The 25,669-nt window shown below is 55.1% G+C and overlaps 4 protein-coding genes across 4 annotated transcripts; 3 read left to right on the top strand and 1 right to left on the bottom strand.

Annotated features, from left to right (window-relative positions):
- Nucleotides 1-765: 765 nt before the first annotated feature.
- C8A04DRAFT_24053 (uncharacterized protein) lies at nt 766-2,637 on the bottom strand (the record flags this gene model as incomplete). Its single annotated transcript, XM_062778950.1, has 1 exon — nt 766-2,637. One exon carries the CDS (start codon nt 2,635-2,637, stop codon nt 766-768), a length of 1,872 nt encoding a protein of 623 aa, XP_062641623.1.
- A 6,589-nt stretch (nt 2,638-9,226) lies between these two features.
- C8A04DRAFT_24054 (uncharacterized protein) lies at nt 9,227-10,015 on the top strand (the record flags this gene model as incomplete). The annotated part of the gene is made up of 1 exon (XM_062778951.1): nt 9,227-10,015. One exon carries the CDS (start codon nt 9,227-9,229, stop codon nt 10,013-10,015), a length of 789 nt encoding a protein of 262 aa, XP_062641624.1.
- A 1,876-nt stretch (nt 10,016-11,891) lies between these two features.
- C8A04DRAFT_8704 (uncharacterized protein) lies at nt 11,892-17,643 on the top strand (the record flags this gene model as incomplete). Its single annotated transcript, XM_062785212.1, has 3 exons — nt 11,892-12,581; nt 12,735-15,089; nt 15,148-17,643. The coding sequence occupies 3 exons, from the start codon at nt 11,892-11,894 to the stop codon at nt 17,641-17,643; spliced, it is 5,541 nt and encodes a 1,846-aa protein (XP_062641625.1).
- A 961-nt stretch (nt 17,644-18,604) lies between these two features.
- C8A04DRAFT_24056 (uncharacterized protein) lies at nt 18,605-19,659 on the top strand (the record flags this gene model as incomplete). Its single annotated transcript, XM_062778952.1, has 2 exons — nt 18,605-18,752; nt 18,956-19,659. The coding sequence occupies 2 exons, from the start codon at nt 18,605-18,607 to the stop codon at nt 19,657-19,659; spliced, it is 852 nt and encodes a 283-aa protein (XP_062641626.1).
- Between the last annotated feature and the right edge of the window lie 6,010 nt (nt 19,660-25,669).

Raw genomic sequence — 25,669 nt, forward strand, 5'->3', positions numbered from 1 at the left:
GAGAGATCGGACAACACATCAAAGCAACAACGGTTTTACACTCGATCAGGCGCAAAAATTAGGATTGTGAAATTTTGATATCAGTCTTGTGTGTGTGTCATAGGACGCGAGAAAATGAAGTCCCTAAGTGGCATTCATTGGCCCCCAATTCCGATCTCATACCGCCCCCCGGCTCCCCAACGCCCTGCTAGATTTTAGGGTATAAGTCAAGTTTGTTTACTTGAATTTTGCCGTTCTCAAATCTGGAAAGACCCAACGAGGTGGAAGAGGGAGGAAAAGGAAGAGAAATGAGCAACCGTAATAGTTTAGATGGCCATAATGAGATTTAACAAAAAAGAGCCATGCTAATATTCTAGCCCCCAAGAGAATTGAAGAATGAGAAGCAAACAACAGGATGGTATAAGAAAACAAGATCCGCCAGTTACATGATTACTTCTGTCTCCAAAAGCAACAAAAACAAAGAAGGGAATCAAACAAAACATAAGCCAACGCTCGCTAGATCATAACTAATAGACAGTGCCCGCCAAAAAAAAAAATAAACATGAAAAAGAAGAAGTGAAGGTCAATAATGCCTCTGCGCACAGAAACACTATCATCGTCATTATCATCAACCCCCTCTGCATCCATCCATCGGGGCTACCGAAGAACCACCCTCCTGCAACCCAAATTTTCGCTAACAAAATCGTCCTGCTTTGCCCGCCGAACTGTGTCTCTCATTCCGTTTCGTTGTCGTATTGTACCCGGTACCATTAATGGCTAGTAGTATCATGCCCCAAAGTACCCATCCCCGTGCCGCGAAGAAAGCGACGACGGGTACTCGGGATATGGGGGTGGTAGGGGCGGGGCGTGGGCCGGGGCATATGAAGGATACGGATCGTAGTCAGGGCCCACGTCGTACCTTGAAGGCTCGTACTTGGACATGGCATCGTACTGAGACATACCGTCATATTTAGGTGTGGCGTCATATTTCGAGATTGGGCGCGAGAACGACCGAGGACGTGACTTGGCGCGTGAGGCGGCGCGGGCGCGAGACTGGGGAATGTCGACCCTCGTCCGGCGGTCATCCTGGTCGATGTAGCTGGCTCTGTCGCTGTCGGCAGCGCCACGAATCTCAGCACCGCCGCCGCTCCTCGAGATGATGTTGATTTCAGCCCCGTCTCGGCATTGCATCTCGGTGTTGCCGAACTTGAGCACGGTGCTGCCTTTCACCTTGATGGTGACGTCCTCGTCGTTATTGGGCCCCGGCGCAGTGGACCTTGTCGTGCGAGTGGTGGCCGACTGCCTGTAGTCGCTCTCGTCTTGGCTGCCCGAGCTCCGGGTAGACCTGCTGCTGGTGCCGCTCCGGCCCGCCTTCCGGAGGCTCTCTGCGGTCAAGGGCAGATGTGAAGTGGCGCCCACGTCGTCCTGATAACGACTGGCCTGTCGGATCTTGTCCTCGTAGGCACTCCCAGAAGAACCGGAGTTGCCGCCATAGTACGAATTACGCCGGCCTTTTCCGGCCGCGACTATGGTGCGGTAATCCTCGTACACGGCTTCAGCGCCAAAGCTTTGCCGCGGCTGCCGGAAAGCAAGTGGACTCGGATAGTCGTAGCTCCCTGACACCGTCGGGGAGATTTCGTGGAATAGAGCATCATCGTGATCATCATGGTCATCATATTCGTGCCGCCGGGCGGGCGCCGGCGGAGGAGGACGGAAAGCAAGTGCAATCGGGCGAGCAGATGCCGGTCGGCGCGGCGGTGGAGGCATAGCTCTCCTGTCATCGTCATGTTTGGACACTTTGCGGGTCGCCGATGGTCGCCGGGCGAGTGACTTGTCGTTTGTGTCTTCGTAGTCATCATACTCGATAGCGCGGGGCGGGGGCGGCCGAAAACCCATCGACGATTGAGGTCGGACAGCGGCGCCGCCACCACCAAAGCGAGACTCAAGAGGGCGAGCAAAATAGTCGGAGGGCGGGGGCGGCGGGGGCGGCCCAGGTTGGTGATGATGCATGATAACAGGGCCTGATGACGGCGGCGGCGGCCCGAACGGAGATGGCCCGTGTCCTGGACCTGGCCCTGGTCCGGGGCCTGGTCCGGGGGCGGGGCCGGGGCCGGGGCCGATCCACGAAGGAGGGGGAAACGATGTCGGTAGAGAGGGGCCGGGCGTTTGGCTGGCGTAGAACCGGGCATTTGCGGGTGGAGGGCGTGGGGGCCCGCCGCTGGCGTAGAAGCTCGCCGGCCTGCTTTGGGCGCGGGGCCGACTGGTAGCGGGGGTGACAGTTGGATCAACGCCGTAGTATGCGGCCTCCATGTCCCTCGGTATACCCTGCGCCGTTTTTGAGTGCTTGACCGACGGGCGTGAGGCAGCCATGAGGGCTTTTTTGCTCGGGACCGGCTTCTCGCGGTCCTTGTTGGTGGGCTTTTTGAGAGAGTCTCTCCTTGGGTGCAGCGTAGAGTCGGAGTCGGTGACGACGCTGGTCGTTATCGGTGAAGAAGAACCTCTCCTGTGCTTATCCCGTCTTGCTCGGCCGGTGTTGGGCTGCTCTTTGGCGGGGCTGCTCGGGGCAACTGAGGATGCGTAGCGGCCGGTTCCTGCAATAACGTTCCCAAGCTCGTCAACGTCTTCAACAGACGCGATTACAGGTGCTCGACTTGACATGGCGGTCCGAGCCCGCGCTCGCGGAAGTAAGGTGTGTTTTGCAACTCAGAATTGGGTGAGGAGCTCGTCGTGAGGGAGGGCCGCGATAGTCTTGGGGGTATTGCGGCTGCCGGTGTACGGCTTCGGCGGCTTGGGCGAGAATAGCCCAACGGTGAAATGGAAACCGGCCCTTGTTGGGATGGAGCGGCGGGTACGAAGCGGTTGTTATGGATCAGAATATAAAAGTTCGGACAGCGGACAGTGGTCGAGTGAATCGGTGTTCGGGGTGTCGTGGTCAGTTGGTGACAGGGAAAGGTTGGGTAAAGTTGAGGTGATGGCTGCGGAGTTGGGACGGCAGCAAGCTGGGACGGAAAAGGATTGGGATGAGGTGTCGGGCTCCATACGACGAAAAAGGTGGAGGGACGGGACAGTGACGAGTTTTATTCCACTGCGGGGGTGTAAGGCAGTGTGAGTGGAGGACGGGATGGGGCGGCCAGGCAGGGGACCGCTGCTCGGTTCGTCTGGGGAATGGGAAGCGCTGACAACAACAGTAAGAGAGAGTGACAAGCAAAGAGCGCCGAGACGGGAAAGCCAGGCAGGGCTCCCGTCCTCCTTCAACAGGCAGGGCCCGTCGTTCCCAGAGGAGAGGGGCAGCCCCAGCGGGGCGGATCAAGTCACCAATCCCCTCTCCCGTCTTCTTTCCCCGCTTGCTTCTGCCACAGTTCCCGTTTTGTTCCTCTTTTGGACAACAAAACAGCAATGAGGCAGCAACAAAGATTTCTCGATGATCTGTTCTAAGGAACGAGTGTCAATTAGCCGCCGATTCTGGCGCGCATGTCTGTTTCGCTGCCGCATTGAGCACTGCCGCTGGGCTCGATTTTCGGCGTCTCGAGGCAGAGAATGGGCTGCGTCTGCCGGGGTCGCCCGATTGCCGCAATGGAAGCGTGGGGCGTAATCCATGAAAGACAGGAATCGGAAGCGGTTTGCTGGTGCGTTGCCAGCGCCTATTTCTTTCTATCTCTACTAAGTCTGTCCTTCAAGGCCTGCTTTGTCCTCCATGCCTCCGCAGGAATGGCCCGGTGTGGCCGAGGAAGAATCGAAGCCGTCCGAAAGCAAAAAAAAAAAACATTCATTGAAATGGGCGTTCAATTCCTCTCTCGCCCAATCGAGTATCCTTCCAAAGGACCTAACCTGGGGTGGAACCCTGCAGCCCTGTTTGAACTACCGGTCTTGGGCTGCACAGACTCAAATCGGTGGATTTGATGGTATCTGACTCCCTAGCTGATGCCCAGTATTTCGTAGTAAGCTGTAAGAACTCGTTCAATCATTGCAGCCACTTCATCAAGGGGGCGAAGGTGAGACAAACAAGAAAAAAAAAAGAGAAAAAAAAACGATGACTGGATAAGTGGTGACTTGAGTGGTCGATTGCTTGCTTGGGCGAGTGACTTGGGAAGCGCTGTATGGTGGAACGGCCTGCGTACTCCGTAAGGCCTCAACGGATGAAAATTACAGTGGGGCCTCCCGCCCTGATGAGAGGCCAGGACGGCGGGGTGTGCAGGGCGGCAGGAGGGACCCATCTCTGGCACGGCTTGGCCAAGCTGAGCCCGGATGAGGTGGGAGGCGGGCGGTTGCGTTGAAAAGAGGACCAGCGGACCACTGGCTGGCTGCGCTCCCACTTTGTTCGCGTTTTTTCGCTTCATCTTCATGCCCGACAGCACACTTGCACACTTGGGTACCAACCGTCGCCACGACACCACCAAGAAATCTGTCCTCAAAAACAGGCTTGCAAGTAGCAGTTGGGTCATGAGCATGAGCAGGGGGGGGGACGATTTGGATGAGCGCTTTTCCCCAAAGTGTCTATCGATGGTTTGATGTTGAACAGGGCGGGTGCTTCAAATCGGGGTGAAACGTCGAGAACACGGAGGCAAGAAGGGAGAGGAGAACATGGCGAGGGATCCCGGGGCTGAGGCGCGAACCATCAGATTCGAGAGTGGGACTCGGGCCCTGCAAACGAGCAGAGCGATTGGACTTCCCCCATTCCCCTCACCCCTCCCTCTCCAAGGGAAGTTCGCCAGCACACCATTCAACCCTCGAGCAATGCTCTCAAAGAACTTGTGGCCCCTAGTGCCCCCCATTGGCGCCATCGGGCTCCAGAATGTAGGCTCATGCGGGCGAGAGCTTCTCTAACGGTTGTGATAGGGCAGCAGCTCGAGGGAGTCAAAGGCTCGTCGCGTCCTGCGCATCGCAGGGCCGTCTTTCACCCGTCTCAGGTCTGATGGCTTGCTGCTGTGCTCCTTTGCTACTTCTCTACTGCAACTACCGCTTGCAACTGCTGCATGTCGCCATTCTTAAGCAACGGCCACACGCTCTTGTCATCTCTCGTGGGTTCTCCCTCGGTTAACGGTGATGTATGTAGTGCCACGGTCATACCAAACGATCCATTCCTCTCACCCTTTCGGGCCCGCCGTCGCTGTTCTCTCGTCTCAAATCTGTGGTTCGTTTCCCCAGCGACCCGGAGCACCGGCTGCCGATCATCTTATGCGGGAGAATTGCGGTCCGACGGTTATGGGAGTCTCATCCATCTCAATCGGACGCTTCGGGCGCCGCTGACAGATCCCGTTGCGCGCGCTCTCTCCGTCTGCCAAGGGGTGAGGGCTGTAACAAAACTCATCGCCGTGGGAATCAGCTTCCCTGAAGTTTCAGTCTCGCCGTCCTTGTCCCATTGGGCACTATCCGTCTCGAGTTGCGCGGAAGTAGCCAATGGGTTGCGACTTATACCCTCCCACACGGTGTTCAAAACTTAGAATGCGTGGGAGCTTAAGGCCCTTCTCCCAACATCCTGTGTACTATGTAATAAGGGTTATTCGCGCGAGCGCCCTGGTCGCTGGTCATGAATGAAGGGACGGAAGACATACGCAACTCACGGTTCGTTCAGTCCGTGTTGCTTGTCTTGATCAGGCAGGCTGTCGACGCCGCTCGTCGTAGATCGATGACGCTGCATATCATGCTCCGGATCAAGACATCGAGAGGAGTCGCTGTGTGTAACGTAACCGAGTCGTTGACTTGTTCTCATGAGGCGGATGTTCGATGGGGGGCATCTGGCAACCCCCCTCGCCCCCCCGGCCGAGACCTTCGAAAAGATGGGAAGGCGTGGAACGGACCCGCCGATTGCTGGCGTCATGAAAGGGAGCGAGGTCGATCATCTTACGGGATCCCGAGCGATCTAGCCGGAGATGGTTTGGCGCAGAAACTCCGCATCTGGACGCATTGTCGTGCGAGAAAGATTCGCAGGGGCTACTGGGTCTGTCCGTTGCGGCACGTTGCGCAGAAGAGCGATGGCTGATCCCGTGATATCCACGAAGGGTTAAAAGCGTGTGTTGTTCTAACGCGCAGCTCACATATCACGGCTGTGGGGGACTAGTGTAAGCCCGAACAACGCCGAAATGGTAACCACAAACACCAATACCGAGTCGTCAATTCGTCACAATTTAGCTCTGTGCCCGGCTTTACGTCGTCCGCGGCCCTCTCTCTTCCCTCTAAGGTCTAGATCTCGCACCGTGGGGGGTCGCTCTCTTCTCTTGGCCGAGCATCCGCTGCTGGTTTCGCAAGTCACTTAACAATACCTCATACGTGCAAGAACAGCTCTGAGATGTAACTAATATGCCATTCACCTTCACCGCTTTTCCCACTCCGCCACCACCCAGCTGCAGGTACCCTATCGTGCATCAAGCACATAATCGCATCGTGGGACAAGAACGGTATCGGTGATTCCGAACGCTCAATAAGAGAACGAGAGATGTCCCATCTCTCGCCAAATCCAGTCCAATTAGCAGTACCGATCACAAGCATGGGCATCAAGCGGGAGTCGAAAGTGATAGCGCATCATATAGTCAACCGATAGACGGCACCGTGACGACGGCAGGATCTGAAAGGGGTGACTATAGAATTGAGTTTTTTATATAAACTGCCGGCAGGTCGAAGCCGGAGCTGGTGTTGAAGGGGATGATCCGTGAGACAGCAAGTAAGACCACCAGGCAGTTACCCGGTTGCCATTTCGTTGTCTTGAACCAAACATCCCGACGTTCCTGACTGTCGAACTGGTGATGATCGGAGAGAGATACCTCGTCGTCGGGTTTGTGTGGAAAAATGTTGAAAGTTAGACAAGTCAATCCACCCTATTCACCCGCAAGGGGAAGTGGATTTACATCGACCGCATGTGGGAGCCTTCACAAGGTTTGAAAGCGGGAGCCATGGAGGTTATTACACTTCGCAGTGTCTAACACCAAGTCGAATCTCGCATCCCCGGTTATTGGCTCGTCGGCCATCGCCGATAAATACTTACCAAACGCCCGAGGCTATATCGAGCCTATCCTATAGCAAGTGTGGTTGGTGTAATCATGTGCTCTGGCGCGACATCTCTGTCTTCGGATGTTTCTTCTCGCGGTGTCGGTGGCCTATTCCTCCTTGAAAAGTGAAAAAAGAGGATGAGAAAGATAAGAAAGAAAAGTAGCCAAAAAAAAAAAAAAGGTAGATACTTGCGGAATTTCTACTGTCCTCCCTCCCGTTACTGATGTAACTCCCAAACCGTCGTGGGTTTCGTCTGGGGATCTAAGGCCGTGGAGAAGCAGACAAACATTGCCTCGTGGCGGCTTTCTATACATGACAGCCATGGTGCTTGGCTGTAAATCGGATGTTTGGGGTAGGTAGGTAACGATGAGGTCGAGAAGCCATCGAGTTATTCTTATCGCTGCTTCCCTACGAAGGTACCTAACCGAAGCTTGCAGTTTGGAGGGATCATAGGTATTTAGAGATCGGACGCAGCAGTTAGCACCATGGGCGATCACTCGCATCCATACTTTTTCCTGGCCCCGCCGCTGTTCGCCGAAAGAGACTATTGGCTGCGCTGGGTATAAAGCAAGAGAAAACTCACGAACTTTTACGTTTGACTGCAAACGATCGGCGAATTGCTCACTGCGGGTTCCCCCACCTCTGGACCGAGCGGCTTATGTATTATGAGATCGCTAAAACTTTGAACGTGTGCAGCCCAGCGGAAAATTAGCCCGTCGATCTCACACTCCAACCTTGAATTACACGCCCGAACCTACGCAACGGTAAAGGTGCGTGGTTGCGGTTAATCATGACGATGAAGGGGAGACTGAGGGTAGGTTTTTAAATGGCCGAGGTCCAAGACGACTTCGCGATCCCCATCCGGGCATCCCAACTCGTTATCATGTTATCTCAATATGCTCTGTGATTGGGCATTGCTTCACACCCCATCGACGGACCCATATTTCCCAAAAGTTCATCCTGCGTCCCTGCAATGCCGACCGCTTGATTAACGGTGTCTTGCAACGCCGCGTCCGAGATGCTGCGAGTTCGCGGACCGGGCTTTACGAAGAGCGAGAAATGCCCGGGCCGTTGGTCGCCGTCGCCGTGCATCTCCGCGTCGTCTCGGTATGTCTCCCCACCCACCCGAGATGCAATGTGAATCATTTCGCAGGGGAGGGTGGCAGGCAGCCTGGCCATCTGTGGTCATCTGGCCCCCCTCCCCCTTCCCAAGCCTTCCTTGGAAGGACTTGTGCACCATGCAGGTACGCCATGAGCCGCCATTTTGGCACAGGAATTTGACTACCTAGACCGACGCACGATGGATCGCCGATGCGAATGCTGGCCTTCCGGGCTTCTTTTCTCTTTTCAGCCCGGCAGCAGGAGGTTCGAGGGATATCGGCCGCGTTGACAGCCACCGCTCGATCCGGATACGACGAGGAGATGGGCAAGCGCCAAAGGGGTGGTCAGGCAACTGCTCAGCCTACTGGATGTTGTCACCCGTCGAGTCAGACCACCGCGTTCTCAGTCAGAATGCCACGAGACTTGTCATTTAGTGTCCCAAACTTCCGTCTTTCCCGGTCGCTTTTTGTGATGTCTCGCACCGTTTCCGGGTATCTACAGCCACACTACTCTTCTCAAACTACTTGTGACGCTCCCTACCATTTCTTTCCTTAGAAAGGACCTCGCATTGCCGGCGTGGGGGTGTACATCCCAACCCTTTTTGTCTGCACACACGAACCTAAAACAGTTGGTGTGAACTACCTACTTTGCCTCGTTACCTTGTTTAGCCAGTGACAATATCGAATAAGGTGACAGCCCCAAGCATTGCTGAGAGGTGATGGTGTGAGGCTCGCATCAGCAGCAACCAGCCGCAAGGTGGGAGTAAATGTGAGCGTGAGCGCGAGTGCGAGTCTGGGCTCACAATTCAGTATTTATCTGATTCTGGGTCTCTATTTTCCAGTGTTCCTTTCACTCTCCCTTTCCTCCTCTATTGTGTTCCGTTGTCCTCCCGTGTTTAAAATACGAATCCCGGATCACACGCGGCGTTCGTTATTAGAACAGTCATTCATTCTTAGCTGGCGAGGTTAGTAAAAGTTGTCCAGGCCCCCGTGTACAGTTCCTGGACAGCTCAACTCCGGGCCTCGACCAACATTGCCACCCCCTAACCTTGCACATCTACCTACATTCGCTTATTATATCTACTCTCCCAGGCACTAGGAGGATGCCTGCTTCCCACCACTCACCACAACGCTCACGGCGGGGCTCGTGGCTTCCAGAAGACATGTTTTTTCCCCCTAGAATCGAACGAGACGGCGCTGAATTCGAGGATGTGGCTCTCACAAGCCCGGATGGGGATCCCCTCGTTTACTTTTTAACCCCGGCCCCTTCAGCCTGCGCCGAATACGACGAGATGGATTTTGACATGGAGTTCGACGCGGGAATCGAGGACGCGAAGCGTCCACTTCCCATGGTCAGGAGTGTCAGTCCGTCCAGTCTCGAGGGCCTCAGTCGGCCTCCCATCCGGCCTCCAACTCCACCTCGGTCACCATCTACCCCCGATCTGTACCACGACCTATCTGCTACTCCAGACGACTACGATCACTACCATTTCATGGAGGGTTCTCGGTCACCCAGGCACAACAGCCCTAGCTCCTTACCCCGCCACCTCAGGGACAAATTTAGGGGACACCCAAAACAACAAGATCTACCCAGCCCGTATAATTTGTTCCCGCCGCCCGCCCCGCCCCGCAACAACGCAAGCAGGGATCGGGCTAGATACAACACAAGCCCGAAACCTATCATTCCTGTGTCATCACCATCGTCGTCATCGGCAAGGCAGTCCCGGGGCATGTCGTCGTCACGCCTTTCCCCTCATGCTTGGCACGAGCCAAGCCCAGATGTTTGGGCCATCGAGGAGGAGCCCGAGGCTGAGGTCCTCAGTGAGATGGAAGACAGCTATTATACGGAGGACGGTATAGGTTCAAGGGCGGTAGATATTCCGGCTGCAAAGCCAAAGAAGAAGGTCCGGTTCGTGTTGCCTACTGCGGATGAACTTAGGGACACTGAGTAATAAAAGGCACGATCATTCGCGCGGTCGAGGACCGTTTCTGGGGTGGGCTAGTTGCATATCACAACGGCGTTAGGTTGGGAGACATTGCATTTGGGTGGGTGTTGTGATCTGCTTTTATAACTCATAAGTAGTTTAATGGGGCTGATTATATTTATAAATTTTCACAACCATATGAACGTTGAATCTTAATCCATTTGGCTTTTTTTTTCTACTCTCGTTGTGGCGTCAAAGATATGATCCGTGAGCCGCGAAGAGCCCGGGCCAAGGAAACCTCCGCCTTGTTGCGGTTTTTTTTCTCTTTTCTGCATTTAGCGTAGTAGTATGGCTGACACCTGATGCTCATGCCGCTGGATCTTGATTCTTGCGGTTGTGGTTGTTAAATGTGGGGCTGTGTGCGACCGAATGGGTTGCATTGAGTGCGTGCATGATTCCGGTTGCCATGTGGTGTAGGTCAGCCGCGCTACTTTTTTTGTGATCCTGACTCGTACCATGGCCAGATCGATCCTATTACAAATAGTAAAAGCCCATTTGTGACCCCCTCATTCCCCCAGAGGCTTCTTTTTCTTAGCGATATCAGGAGCTGTTTCCAATGTCTTCCCCGTTCCTGATTTATCTCTGTGCCATTTCCGATAATCCCGGTTCCGGCTCCGACCAGTGATGATGTCAGGGCCACGCTGTCAAACGTTGGGAATGTTAGTGGGGAATAGTTATGGCCAAGTCTTTTGCGGTGAATGGGGAGAGAACTCATAGGAAAATCGGGGACGAAGAGTAACTGGTTATGGATATATTCGTAAGGTGCGGCTCATATTCTGGGCTTGTGCTTCTCAGCCTGTAACCAAGTAGCTGAATGGTGATAAGAACGAAGTGTTCCCGCCGATGCGCACTTCTTACTATGAAGTAGGTAGTTACGACTGCTCGCGGTCCCCTGGGCAGTTGACAGTTGAGAACATTGCTGGAATGGCTGCCGCAACTCGCCGCAACTGCCCTGCTGTTGCAGCAAGAAACGGAAGCCTAGGCGAACATGTTGGCGATGATTGGTCTAGATCCCGGATCGGAAGTGGTGGGTCAAGTGAACAGGGCTGTGGAGGTGTGGGCAGCGGGACACCCTGCTCGATTGTTTACCTTGCGGCTGCGACCAGTGTTTATCGTCATTGGTTGGGAGGGGTTCCGGCCTGCGCCGCTGTCTTGGGATGGAAGGACTCACCCGTCTTGCTCCTTTCCCAAGGGCCGCGAGCGGCGCGGGTTTTGTGTTGAACTCGCCAACGTCGGAAGGAAATAACCTTTGATGTCTGTGTTTCTCCTCATTTTTCTTGAAAGACTTGTCTTCTTGTTGTCGCACAGCTTGGTGGGTGCTTGCGTTGCTCCAAACCTGCTGTGACCCGCCCAGCCAACCCGGTCCAAGGTTTCTCCCCGTGTACCGCATGCTTCTTAATTTCCTTTCTTTTCCCGTCTCAACGTCATTTCTCAATTTGTTCGACCCAAGGACGGCGTGACGGAGTTGTGTCCATGGACGTATCAAGATCGGTGCAATTCGCAACACTTTTCTGATACATCGGGGGGAGCCGACGTAATTGATCTGGATTGCAGATCGTTGGGAGGTATGCGATCCACCGAGGTGAGCAAGGTAGCTTGGTCCCGTTTCCCTGGTTATTGTTTTGTTGATTGTCCCCCCGAAACGTTCACCCCATCTCCATGGGACGCAACATCCGATTGGTAGCCCGATAAGCCGCCTACTCTTCAGCGGAGAGCTGTTGCTTGGATCAGCACTTTTTTTTATTTCTTCGTTTTTTTTGCGCCATGCTAGATTTTGCCACACTACACGGTCCAAGGAGGGTGGGTTACTGACCGAACACGCTTCTGCGTGCTGTCTAGAATCATGTCATCGCCAGCATCAGATCAGCCGGCCCAAGATGCGACAGAAGTGCCACGCCGCGTCTCACCCTCCAGACATGCCAATGCGACAGCAACGACAAATAAGCGGGCGTCGGCCCCGGCTGCGACGGCCCCGAAGAGCGCACCCGCTACCCCCAGCAATGGCTCGCCCCCCAAGAAGAAGACGGAGCCAAGTCTCTTAGGAGACTTCTTTCTCGGGCGCCAATCGCCAGCTCGCGTGGCGGCGCTAAAACAACGCCGGAAGAGCATGGCAGCGGACGCGGCTCACGTACGGGAGGAATTGCGACAGGAAATGCGAGCGGCTGCTGTGCGGCGGGTCCAACAACCTGGTGGAGTGACGGATCGCGTCAAGGCATGGCAAAAGGCGAACGTAACAGCCATGAAGAACCAAGGAGGCGGAATACCCCACGCCGAAGACGTCGCGAGCGAACCGACTGAGGTCGGTGCCCAGATTTCAACCCAGAGCGTCACGGAGGAAGACCGGGTACGCATCAAGATGCGGAAAAGGCCAAAAAAGAGAAGGGCCAAGACCAACAAGCCGGAAGACAAGGAAAGCAAGGAAAGCGGCGAGGGAGATGGGGATGAGACCGAACGGGGGGGGTCAGCCAGCCCCTCCCCAGAAGAATCACCTAGCAAACCCCCAGTGGTGAAACTAGCGCCGAAGAAGAGGATTGTCAGTGACGACAACTGGATGAAGCGGAGAAAGGGCAAGAGCCCCCCTCGCGACGGGGCCCCGAAACCAAAACCTGGGGCTGCGCCGATGCCGATACCCAAAGATTTTCTGCAGCGAACAGCACGCAATCCGACCGTGCAAAACAAGATCAAGGACTGGGCACAGCGGGTCGAAGCCCCGCAACCTCAGCCCGTCAAAACGAAGCAGTACCGGCACCGAAAATCTGGCGCGACCGTGACCGTCGAGGAGGATCCTCCGAGCGTCGTGACATCCGATCCGGGAATCGAAACTACAAAGAAACCGGCCCAAGATGACGGAATTCGTGTTAAGCCCACGAGGCTAAGGAAACCGAATCATGGCCCCGATGATGGGATCAGGGTGGCCCCCATCCGCAAGAAGGGGTCGGTTGATGACGGCATCCGGGTACGCCCAATCGACACAAAGGCCAACGACGATGGGATTCGGGTACGCCCAATCGATAGCCCCCTAGAAGACAAAAACACCCCAAGCGGCGCCAGGGCGTCAACGCTGAGCGATGACTCCTCAAGCAGCCCTACATCATCTAGACGAAGCTCCAGGAGGAGGCGTGCCAGAGCCTCGACCACGAGACAAAACCAAAAATCGAGCCCCAAGGGCGTAGTTGAGGTGGTGGAGGACCCGGATACCGAGGTTCAGACCCCAACAAAGAGGAAACCATCCCGACGGCGTTCTAGGCGGCGGAGCCCTGGCTCCAAACCCACCACGCAAGCCACGGAGCCCCCCGCCGACCCGGCGTCGGGGTCTGACAAGGTGCCTCACGTGTCGGTACAAGCCTGCTCCGATGAAGATTCCGAAGTGGCCCCGCCCACGGTGCTGGGGAACAAGTCGTTGGCGGACATTCCATTTGGGTACTCGGCATTTAGCGAGCTGGAGCTGCCTTTGGGCGCCGATGCTAGAAATAGTGCCAGCCGAAAACCGAGGGCCCAGCGGAACCCTAGCCTCAAGGCCGTACCGAATGTTTTGAAGAAGGTCGTGACTGGGGCCAAAGACATGATTCAAGAGATGGCCGAACCACCAAAACCGGTTGTCAGCAACAAACCACAAAGCATCGAGTCTTGGCTGAATGATACGGTTGACCCGTTCGTTGAGCCCACCGCGCGCTCACCGGTTGCCCAGGAACCCGTACCGAAAGCGGCTGTTGAAAACACCAGCATGGCCTCGAAATCGCCAGAACCTGCGGTGAATACCCAGAGTAAACCACCATCACGACCATCCTCAAGGCACGTGTCTCGACCGCCAGCCGGGAGCCAGCCAGTAGCGCCCGTCGAGTCTACCGTGACGAAGAGTTCGAGTTCGCAAGAAAGCACGGAAGGACCATGGGAAGATAGCGATGTGACACCGAAGAAGGCCAAGGCTCCGTCCCCCCCTATGACGGGGCTTAAAAGGAGACGTGCCACTAGAGCAGTCACATCACCAGCGAAGCCCAGTGGCAAAAAGGCGTTTCGAGACCTCCTTAAAGACGCCTTTCGGGGAGAATCTGGTGGCCATAAGCTCCCGCCTATGGTGTACCCCAGTTGCGAAACCGACGATGACAACGGTGGCAGCGAGTTTGAGCGAGAAGACTACGAATCCACGACCGTTGGCAAAGGGCCGCCGGTTTCTGATTACTCTTCGTACTACTCATCGGCATACGACTCAACCCTTTCTTCCGATCTCTCGAGCCAGGTTCCCTACCGATCACGACCACCAACAAAAGGTGTTCATGAGTTGTCGACGATTGTGTCCGAGGAATCCAGCGCCGTCGGCTCGGAGGCCCTCTCCGATGTTTCCCAAACGACTGTCACTCAAACAACGGCATTTACAAAGTCAACCAGCCTTTCACGGCGAAAGAGCCAGAAGCCGGGTCTTAAGCGTCGCCTGACAAAACATTCGGATCTTGTCTCTGTGCTTTCGTTGCCGGACGATGGGCAGCTCGTTCCACCAAGGCGATCCAAAAGCATCAAGTCGTCGCACAGCCTCCACCGCAAACCGAGCAGGGCAAACAAGAGTAAGGCAGATGAACTGCTCGACGAGTTCGCAGATGACGAGCATTTTTATGGAAGAGAGCTAAAAGCTCTGGTTGACGGCGTTATCCCTGTCCTCTTACGGGACGTCATGAATGGTGGTGCCGATGACTTGAGATCGGACGCCGCGGTCAAGTCCGTTGTGAATATGGGCATGGCGCTTGAAAAGCTGAGGACCTTCCACCGACAGGTCCCCCTTTCCAGCATCACCGAGTTGTTGTTCTGGCTTGACGATGTCTCCCCAGTTTACAATGGTTACCTCGACGTCTGGCGGCTCGGATTTCAGGGGCTGGCCATTAACCTTGCGCCAAAGCACGGCGGGTTTGACGACGATGACTCGCTCTTAAACGCCCTCCCTCTCAATGAGGAGGGGGACATCATCGGTGAGAATGGAGAGCGTGTGGATGTTGCATATCTCCTTAGGCGGCCGTTAATTAGAGTCAAATGGGTGGTCAAATTTCTCCGAGTAAGTTCATTCCTTATTGTTTTAACTCCTGATTTGCGCTAACATCCACGGAAAAAAGGCGGCAGTGGCAGTCACCGAAGCCCGGGAAGCTCAGCGTCTACTGTCGGTGTTCATGGCGTTGCAGGAGAAGGCCCGCAAGCGGCACCGAGAAGAAACCGCCCGCTTGATGGACGAAGACGCCAACAGCACCGATACCTCCCGATGCCGCGATCTTCGAAATCTGTTGCCCCTAGACGGAGTCATGGTGAACCGGACACGCCAGGTGGCAGCATTAGATGTCTTTTCTCTGGACTTGGATCATTCAAACGGCCAGCGGTTGGGGTGCCAGGTCGAGATTATTTTCCGAGACAGACCATCTTTCCCCGAGGACAGGGGCGACATTTTGATCAGGGAGCTCGGGAATGGAGCCCGATCATGGTTGTTGTTTCCCCCGGTACCCAGGCAATACATCTCGGCTCGTCTTGGGGATGAGGACGACGATTCTCTTGTTGTGATGATACGAGGAAGCCACAACGGGAATGAATGGTTCGAGCTCCTCAAAATATCGACAAATAACGAGGAACAGATCGATTACTGGCTTCGTATTTTGGGGAGCCACCCGATCCCCCCCATCACTAGGAGTAGGCCTGCTAGCATGGTGCTCGGATCAGCATCGCCCAAATCAGTGGCGATGGACGTCCCTGTTGGCGAACGCAAAGTGAGTACGTCGAGTCTGGGATCATCCAATACAGAGCGGCCCACAACACCCTCTTCCCGGCCACGCCCACGGTCGCCGTCGGACGGATCTGCCGCCGAGGAATGCGCTGAGGACCACCTGGAGGAACATGACGACGAGCCCTCGTGGGACAGCCACTCCGTGGACGCGCCCAAATCTGCGAAAGCGCCACCCAACACGAAGCCCTATCGTGAGGATGGAGCTCCTCCCCCGCCTATTCATCGCACGCTTGGGCCGAAGAGCTCCGGGCTTCTAGCCCCCCCGGTTGATTCCAGCCGCAATGCTCGCCTCAAGCGTCGGATGTCATCTCCGCTCAAGCATGAGTACCACCCCTCCGATGTCTCGTCGGACAGCTCGGCCTCTCTGAGCGAGAGCGATTCTGAGCTATCCGAGTCCTCCAGCGACGATTTGGGTGAAGACGATGTGCCCGAAACCATCCCGGGATACAGCATCAAGGAACTTGAAGCCACCCCAGCCGAGTCCGTTGCGTCAGAAAACAGCGTCACGCCGTCCCATTCGGCCTCGCAGATGGAGATTTACGGCCCAGATGATTCAAAGCCAGAACGACCGGCACAGAATTTTGTTGGCTCCGTTTCGTACTGGTCTAGTAGGCGGGGTGTGTGGAAAGATGTCAACAATGGCCAGCCGGCTTCGATCGTTGTTCATCCCGGCTCCATGGAAGTCCACTACCTTGACGAACAGGAATCAACCCGAAAAGCGTACCCCCTGCAGTCCTCTGGCACATCTGAAATTGACGACAGCAACAGGAGTGCTGGTACTATTGTGCCGCTTGTTGCGCTTGTCTTGACTCCGGTGGTTATGATCCGCCGGAGTACAGCCCTCGACCTGGAGGTTCGCAGTCCGGCGTCTCCGGAGGCGCGGTTGAAGCTCGAGGCCACCATGTTCCGCTTCCGTGCGGCCAACCAAGCTGAAGCTAAAGACCTCTACGATGCTGTCCACAACAGCCGTCTGAACAATGCCAGGTATATTCAACTTAGCGAAGAATCGCGCTTCCGGTCTTTTGGCCAAATGCAGCCGAATCCTGGAGAGGGAAGCATGGACGGCACCTCCAGCCGCCGGACAGGCTGGTTTGGCCGCAAGAACAGCTACCGCGCATCTACCAGGGCGCCGAGCGTCTCTCAAGGCAGCATCTCAACCACTGTTTCAGCGGGCAGCTTCCTCCGGCGCCTGATGGGCGGTGGAAACAACAACTCCTACAACATTGACGAGTCCACCCTCGACAAGCCGCGTCCAAACTCGGCAGCCCTGCCCGGTAGCGGCAGCCTCTACACGTCGAGCTCCGGCTCCGGTTCCGGCTCAGGCTCCGTAACCCCCCCAAGAAGCGCATCCGTGTCGCTCTCGAACTCCGGAAGCCAGAGCCGCTGGACCTCGGGCTTCGCCAAAACTTTCTCGCCGGACCAACCTCTGGAAATCCGTTGCCATCTCAATGTACAAAACAACCGCTGGCTCGACAAGGGCGATTGTATCTTGAACATTAGCCGCCCACCTCCCGGGGTCCGTCAGGAACTGCCCCTATACAATGGCCTCGAGAAGCGCATCATCGTGACACATGCAACGAAAAAGAATGCGGATCGGCCACTGATCCTGCTGGATGCAGTTCTAGGGTCCAAGTGTTTCAGTTTGTTGGGGAGTAAGGGGGTGATGTGCAGTGTGTGGGAGAACCTGAGAGATGAGGAGGGTAATGTTGGAGTGGCGCCGAAGAGTGGTGCAATTGCTGGCAAGGTGACTAAGTGGTGCTTCCAGTGCAAGAGCATGCAGCAGGCGGGATGGATTATGCAGTTGTTGACGACCGAAGTGCCAGGGATAATGATGCGGTAGGGTGCATGTGGCGGCGTACTTGGGTGTGGTTTCGACCGGCGAGTTGCGGTCATGACTGTCAGAATTCTTCTTTCTTTTGTTTTTCTTTTTTCCTGGTGGACATTCCCCGGAAGAAGCATAATTGGGAGCAACGGGTCTGGGCCAGCATCGGGCATTGGTCAAGAGTTTTGTTCTTTTTCTTTTATACCCGCCTTCGCTCTTCATTACTCTTCTATGTTTTCCCCATCTTCGACTTCCTATCCCGTTCTATCGTCGGCACACGCCTTCTTTCCTTTGTAAAATTCTCACATTATACCCGCAACCCGTGTGAGGTTGATGAAGAGTCAAGGTTGCATAGCGAATCGGTTTACAGGTTGTTTCATCATCATGTAATTTTGGTTGTAATTACCCCGTCGAGTAATCTAAAAAAGTTGAACCCGTGCACGTACCTGACCAAACTACCTCTACCTTATGGACTGTGTAGATTTATCAGTAAAAATGACGCCACTCTCTTCGTTCTTTTCCTTTTGTTCTCTTTTCAGTATTAAAAAATAATAAGCCAAACTAGGAGGTTTGAGATCAAGTGTGATGACTGACGAGGGAGCTGTTGCGATTACGAATATTAGCTTCTTGTTATTGTACCCTGGACTCTAGTAACGACAATAGGCTGAGTGTAAGTGGTCCGTGCAACAATCCATCATCGCATCCATTTACGTTATCGTTGAGCCGAATGCGGCTAACGGACCCCTGTTGGTTGCCAGGTCTTTGTGCCAAGTACGACGCGCTTCCGTTCGCGAGCCTCGTCTCACTTTTCCCATCATTACCCTATCGACCACCACGTAGCCCGAATCGTCGACTTCACTCAGCATCTCTCCTACAATCTAGACAAATTTACAGTCTAAAAGTACTTGGGATCGCCAACTCACTCGATTTTATATCCTCCTAGCCGCTTTTGCGCTGCATCAGCGCAACCGCGTTCCTCATGGCCGACTACAGCTCCCTAAAAGTTCCCGAGCTCAAGAAGCTCCTCACTGAAAGGGGCCTCCCGCATACCGGCAACAAGGCCGACCTGATTGCCCGACTTACCGATAACGACAATCAGAAGACTGATGCCAATGCTGCGCCGGCTGGTAAGCTACCCCGTTCCACTCGATCGGCCGATCACAGGCTCGTACACAATGTCTTGTCGCTTTCCCCACGCGCCGCGATAGCTTCGCGCGCAGTAGCGCATTCTTCGTAGTCGAAGAGGGCGTAGTGTGGATGCGTGCGACTTTGTGGCTCAAATCCCAGTATTGTTGTCAATGGACCGTGATTCTGACTTTTGTCCTGGTAGCCTCGAAGGAGCCGGCCGCGGAAGATGAAATCGACTATGAGGACGACGACATTCCGTCTGCCAAGAAGGACGCCGTAGCAGAGACCGCTGCCGCTGCACCCGCTGCCCCCGAGGCCCCGGCCGAGACGACAGCCGAGTCCACCAAGACAGACCAAACTGCGGCCCAAAAGACCGAGGCTGGCGAGGCCGACCAGCCGGCTGCCGCTGCGGAGGAGCCGGCCAAGCCAGCATTCACACAGAACCTGCCGCCGACAGATGCCAAATCGGAGGCTGAGAAGCGCGCAGCGCGCGCGGCGCGCTTCGGCATCACCGAGGAAGAGGGACAGTCCGATGAGGCCAAGAAAGCGGCCCGTGCCGCTCGATTCGGCGTGGCGAATGAGGGTGTCTCGGCGCTGGACAGTGCGCTGCCCGACAGGCCGCGTAAGCGTGGACGTGCTGGCGCGGCCGAGGGCGGTGAGGGTGCTAAGGAGCAGGATGGTGGTGCTAGCAACAAGAGGCCTAACCGTGGTGGCGCTGTTTCTAGTGGAAGGAATCAACAGCAGGGCGGCCGCGGTGGGAGGCGTCATGGCGGGAGGAGGCATGGTGGTGGTGGTGGCGGAAAGACTGGTAGTTCCGCGAGGGGAGTGGAGAAGAAGACCACAGTAGACCCGGCGGAGAAGGCAAAGTTGGAGGCTAGGGCAAAGCGGTTTGCTGCTGCTGCTTGAACTTGAGAGGTGACCTCTTTGCGGAGTTGTTCCTTGGCCCCGTCTCCAATGTCGCCGAGGTCTCTTTTTTTCCCTCTCCTATGTTGTTTGATTCGAGTTGCTTTATTAGTTACGGATAAGATGGCGGGATATCGCAAATCAAGGGCAGATGGCAATGGATTATGGGTTCAGACATGCCCAGGGGAATGAACGAGGGTAATGAACGTTTCCGTAACTATATCACACCCATGTTATACAATCTGGGTTGCAATTCCGCTTGTTCATAGACTGAATGTTGGAACGGGTGCATGTTCACTGATTGTTCCCAGCTGCGCGATCTGCTAGAAACTGTACGCAGTTTTGAGACTGCGCTTGCTGTTAAACATGTTTATGCCGGATCACAACATATATCTCCCAAGGAAAACCACCCGGGCCGAGGAGCGTCAACAATATGTTGTATCCTGTATCCGGGTCTGGGTGACTATCGGGCTACTACAAGGCAAGGGATAGGAAGGAACAAGAGGGGTGCGGTGAGGGCATGAAAGGAGGATCTCGATGGGAAAGGGGAACATGAAAAGCACCGGCTGAGGACCTGTTGCCGCAGAACCGGGTCCGAGGAGAGGATCGCAATGCTGGCCGAGTTTCCCCCTGTCTAACACTATGCTTGTGATGATGGTGTTTCAAAAGTATAACAATCTAAAGAATCATACATAGGTCACGGTAGCGTCTTGGCCTAAGGGTTTACGGTGTCCTTATCCCACTCCTCATAGGTATGAGTATAACTTCCCTACCTAGGTAGCACGGTGCAAATCAGTGAACATCATCGACATATAATGTGTGACATGCTTTCCATAATATACACCGCCAGATTCTGGACATGCACGAACATCGATTACTAGCAGAAAGGTTGTCGTCGGGCTCACGCAAAGCGGGTTGAAGGGGAAAGGGTTTTATGTAACTTGAATCAAACAACGACTTTAGCTCGTACCGGTTGACGGTGCTTTCAGGGTGTATTGATAGGTGACTACGTGACATGGTTGTTCCGAGTTCCGACTAGTGACGCTCAGAGCTGCACCGAAGTTGTATTGTGAGGTTGGATGAAAGGTGGACGTTTTTGTGCCCGGCATTAATAACGAGAGGGGGGTGATCCGGGAGTCAGGGCCGCTAGACAGCAATGGTCGACGAGTCGCGGAGGAACACACAACAGATGGAGAAAAACTCGTCAAATTATCTCGAGGTGAATTGATACTATGGTGGGTGATATTTTGCCCTCCCTAATTAGTCGAGGACGAAGGTGTGATGAGTTTAGTATGGGAGATTGACCTCCATGTGCCACATGCACCTGGAGTCACTTGATAACCCCCTTTTCGATAAAAGGAGCAATCACGGAACATCTTGCGAGTCACAAGATGCGGGACCGATTTCGATAATCCTCTTCAGCCTTCCGTGCCCATACTAGTCGGACACTGGGCGGAACGGTCCATCGAATCTTTGACCCCCGACGGGCCGAGGCGTCGTCTGACGCGATGGCGGCCGTTTACCACGGGATGTCAAGAGAAGGGTAATTAGAACTGATTCGTGGGGAGTTGATGAGAAAACAGGGAATCGGGGTCAGTAAAACAGCTTCCCCTATCGCCCATCCCTGGTTTGGCGAGCAGCCCCGATCGTAGCGCCTTTTTCCGGACAGGGAAGGCCGGCACGGCTGGCCATCCTAAAATGGAGGCCGGTCTGGGGTAAGACACTTCTCCGATGGAGGGCCGGTCTTGACAGGTTAACTCTGAAGACGACTGAGACACCGCGTGTTTGAAAGGCCACAGACCGAGCATAGGGGCACGTGAGACCGAATCGAGCGCGGACAAGACTTCACTCTGTCGTACACATACACAGTAGGCCGTTTCGAGAAGTCGGTGGTGGCGAGGTCGGTTGGTCAGCTTGTGGCTGGGCTTGTGCAGATCGGAGGAAAGGAGAGCGAGTGTCACGGCTACGAAGCAGTGGGATTGGACTGAGTGCAGGTACGGGATGCAGGTTTGTGGAAACCAACCCGAATACAAGAGTCTCAGTTGGCTCGTCTCGGCCATTGACTGTTGGCCGCAAAGATATAAGCCGCTCGGCTGGAGCGCATCAAGGAAGCCTCAGGGGCACTTAAGAGGGATAGATGTATCCGTATGATGTTGTACAAACTCGGCTCCGGGAGTGAAGCTTCAGGAGGCAATATGGAGCGATCTCGGGTTCAGGTTTCCCTATTTGGAAATAATAATTGGAAGCCGAAGGCTGCGTGGTGGCCTCAACCCCCTCGCGAATCGAGACTTCTCCACCCAGCAGGGCGCGTTTGGGCTTTACCTGTCATATCTGTCATCTGTCGCTCGCCCGGGTCGCCCCAAGGCTCGAGAAACCCCTGGTCTCCCAAAGTATCTCGGTACCTTGGGAGCTTGGCAGCTTGGGTCACCCCGAACGGCGGGGAGCTTGGCGGACTGTGTTGCGACCCCAATGAACTGCACCGTTCCATTGTCGATGACTACGGCAACCGACCGGCCCCGGGGGTTTCCAACATCTCTTCATCGCTCACCAAAATTCTGTTGCGCCACGGAGGTGCCGGGATCAAGAGGATCAATTGCATCACTCAATCTTTTTCAGAGGCATCCAATGATAAAGGACGAATTCACTTGTGCCACGTCACTAGCCTCAGCGGTGCTGGGATCAGTACATTGCCACAAGATCCCGGCTGTGGCGGAGCAGACTGGCAATTGGCGATGGAAGCAACTCGCAACAAACGCTTCGGCTTGCTGAGTTGGACGAGTTGGCTGCTCTAGGGACAAAGAACTCACCACAGTTGAGTGCCCGAAGATCCCCGGCCACGCCGACAGATTTTGGCCAGCCTGTTGCTGGTTTTTTGTCCCAATGCTATGTTGGCTTCGCGAAAGGATGGATTATCTGCATGCAGATTCGATAAGTGCGCCTTGCCCTGTGCTCACGCGGATGTCATAACCGCAGGAATCAGGGAACTCGTCAATGTTGCTTTTCTCGGTATCGCCCGTCCCCATTGGCACCGAACATTGAGCACCTACAGTACAGGAATTACACTCGTAGGAGTGTCGTGAGGAGGTAAACTCGTAAGTAAGTGCGGCTCCTTCGTCTTGCTTCATAGCTGTCGATCATTTTCTTCCATTGAGCCAGACCTCACGCAGGCCGGGCAGGACACCCTCAACTGGCTGCTCGTGCCGTCCGACGGATAGTTCGCATGTCTCGGGTGAGACATGCATGCATGCAGCAAGATCAAAATGATGGTGTCGAGGCGTCCAGGGGTTGAGGGAGGCTCGTCAGGGAACGGCGAGAGCCTTCCGAATTCGTGGTGATGACCTGGGACTGCGAGGACTGATCTGTCGTCCCACTCGCAAGATGGAGAGGAAAATGAACAGGGACTTTCCCTTCGCCGATCGTTTGATCTCGAAAGCGATGCTCGTTGGTTAAAAATGCTGCTATTTTGACCAATCAAATGGTCCTGGCCGCCTGAAAGCCGGCCAAGAGGGGCAAACTGTCCAATGGAGATGGGCCAGTCTGCCAGTCAAGAGGCATGGCGGCTGCGAGGTGGGCAATGTGGGTTGACGGCGTCCCTTCCCCAGAAAGACATTGCCTCGGTCGGATAACGTGTTCAGAGTTCGTTCAATCACGCGCAACAGGGAAAGCTCACTCGGTCGTTCGATATCTGCAATAGACTTTGTTGATTAAAATGTGTGTCTTGGGTCCCCTGCTTGTGAGCCACTGAGCTTCCGGGGGATCGCCGCCATGGATCATCCAGTGCGTGTTGAAGAGGGGTTATTGGACGCAAATTATTCCTCATCCCAACAGTCCGCCTGGCGTTTGCATGGCGAGTGAGCCTGTGTTAGTTATTAAACGCGGAGGGGTTCGTCCCAACAACGAAAGAGGTTGATTCTGACTCGTCTAAGTGCTGATAGATTTGCAGATCCTTAGGCACACCTCGTCTCACACCACATCCGCTACACTAACTACACTAGGAGACTAGATCGCAAACTTTGGGATTAAGGCCCCCCGTCGTCTAGGTTCCCGAGACATGCCCCACCTTACGCCGTTCAACTGCTCCAAGATGCCACTCAAGCTCCTGTTGGCGCGGTGGTAGAGAGATGTTCCGTTGAAGGTTGGATTCCTGAGCGTTTTTCTACATTCGTCAGCTCCAGCCATACCTAGGTTGTTGGAGGATGACGTTAGGAGAGCAACCCCCACATGAAGTTCAGAAGCACTCGGAGATGCCACGGGTTAACCAAGTCGAATATTCTAGTACAATTGAATATCAGCAAGAGGAGACATCTATTATATTGATCTCAACTTCGCGCCGCATGTCTGGAATTAATGCGGTGACCTGCTCCTACTGGAATCTCGCAGATATCCCGCCGCAAGGTTGGAGGGGTCCGCCGCCCAATAACACCTCACAATGCAGTTTCCGGGCTTTCATAGGGCATGTGGTTCTGCAGCCTCCAGGACATGCTTCCGCACACGGCGGCGCAGCGCCCAGTCAGCGTGCAGTCGGTGGAGCACGGCCCTGCAGGGAAGCGACAGGATTGACGGCCGGGCCTGACGAACGGCTCCGGCGAACGCGAGTGGGTCTCGTCTTTCGCCCTGTCCGGTCCCAGGTCCACTGGGAGACTGGCTGCCTCGGGGCTGCCCTGCCGTGCCTGCATCCATCTGCATCTGCACAGCACTCCATGCTTTCAGGTCCATCGCCGCTTCCGTTGCATCTTTCGCTGTCCCACAGCCGCGTTTTCCCGCGGATGAGTCAGTGGTTGGCGTGCCTGTCCGGCCCTCACTGCACCTTCTAGCCCAATCAACCCGGGTTCTTGTGCCCTGTTCTTTGCGTTTGAGATCCACATGACTCTGCCAACGTCTTTCTTCATCTTCCACGCGCGGCCTCGGGCGAATTCGCTACGCCACTCCAGACCAACGGATGGCATTTGGAAACAGATACGGCACTGGGCAAATGGCTACGCTGGACGGGAGCCCTCGTCTATGGCAGGTTTTTTTTTCAATGTGGCTTCGGCCGGCCGGGGTGCTGATCATCCCTGGCACTCCCTCCCATCGACCTCGATACGTGTAGAGCTCTTGAACTGTTGAGGTATCTTCCCCACCGTCTACTGATATCCGGCGACAAACCCTCCCCTGCGAAATACATAGGTCACGCCCTACCTGACCTAAGATCGGGTTTGTCCCGCCCCGTTGTCGCCCCCTTTTCGTGCCTGTCTGTTTCTTCAGACCATTCCACCTGTCGGCCTCCCTCCGCCTTTCCCAGACGCTCCGCTACGTCTTACTTCGACTTGAGCTCACTTTTTACTTCTCCGCCCCAGACGGTGCTGAATCCGAGCAGGCCCGGATCTAGGGGTGTACCAGCGCTTCTTGCCGCCCCCCCACCTTTTCACCCGCAGTGTGCTTCCTTGCAACACACCATCCACTCACCCGCCTGCAACCCTCTCTGCCCCTCTCTTGACCTTTCAAGGGTCTGATTGAATAACTGGGTTCTGATCCCAGAGGCCCGTCGTCTTTCTATCCCCCCTCCTCTTGTTTTGGATTCCTTTTTGTTTATTTTTTCTTTCCGGCAATTCTCGTCAACCGAAACTTTGAGGGTCGTGTGAAGTGTCTCTGTCCACCTTCCGGGAGTTGGAAAAGGAACCTGGTTGTTTTTTTTTTACCACAGCGGCTGGACCACTTGGCTTCTCCCCAGGCCGACCTCACAGTGACCCTCGATTCCCGGTGTCGGTCCTGTATACGGACCTTGGATGTAGCCCTAACAAAACTCGCCAGCCCTGTATCCAGTTGACCCCAAGTAGGCTGAACCCCGCCCCGGTGTGCGGCTTGAGGTTGCCTTCATTCTCTCGCCACCGGCCGTGCTTATGAAGCTGACTTGCCTTGTAGGGACGGTTGCTTTGCTTCTCAAGTTGCCTTTGATGGTCGTGGAGTTTTGCGTCGAATCTGAAATGAGCATGGTCGAGGCGTCTGGACGTTAGCGAGAGGACACAAAAACACC

Source organism: Dichotomopilus funicola (assembly GCF_033296635.1).
Source record: "Dichotomopilus funicola strain CBS 141.50 unplaced genomic scaffold C8A04scaffold_1, whole genome shotgun sequence".
NCBI classification, from domain to species: Eukaryota; Fungi; Ascomycota; class Sordariomycetes; order Sordariales; family Chaetomiaceae; genus Dichotomopilus; species Dichotomopilus funicola.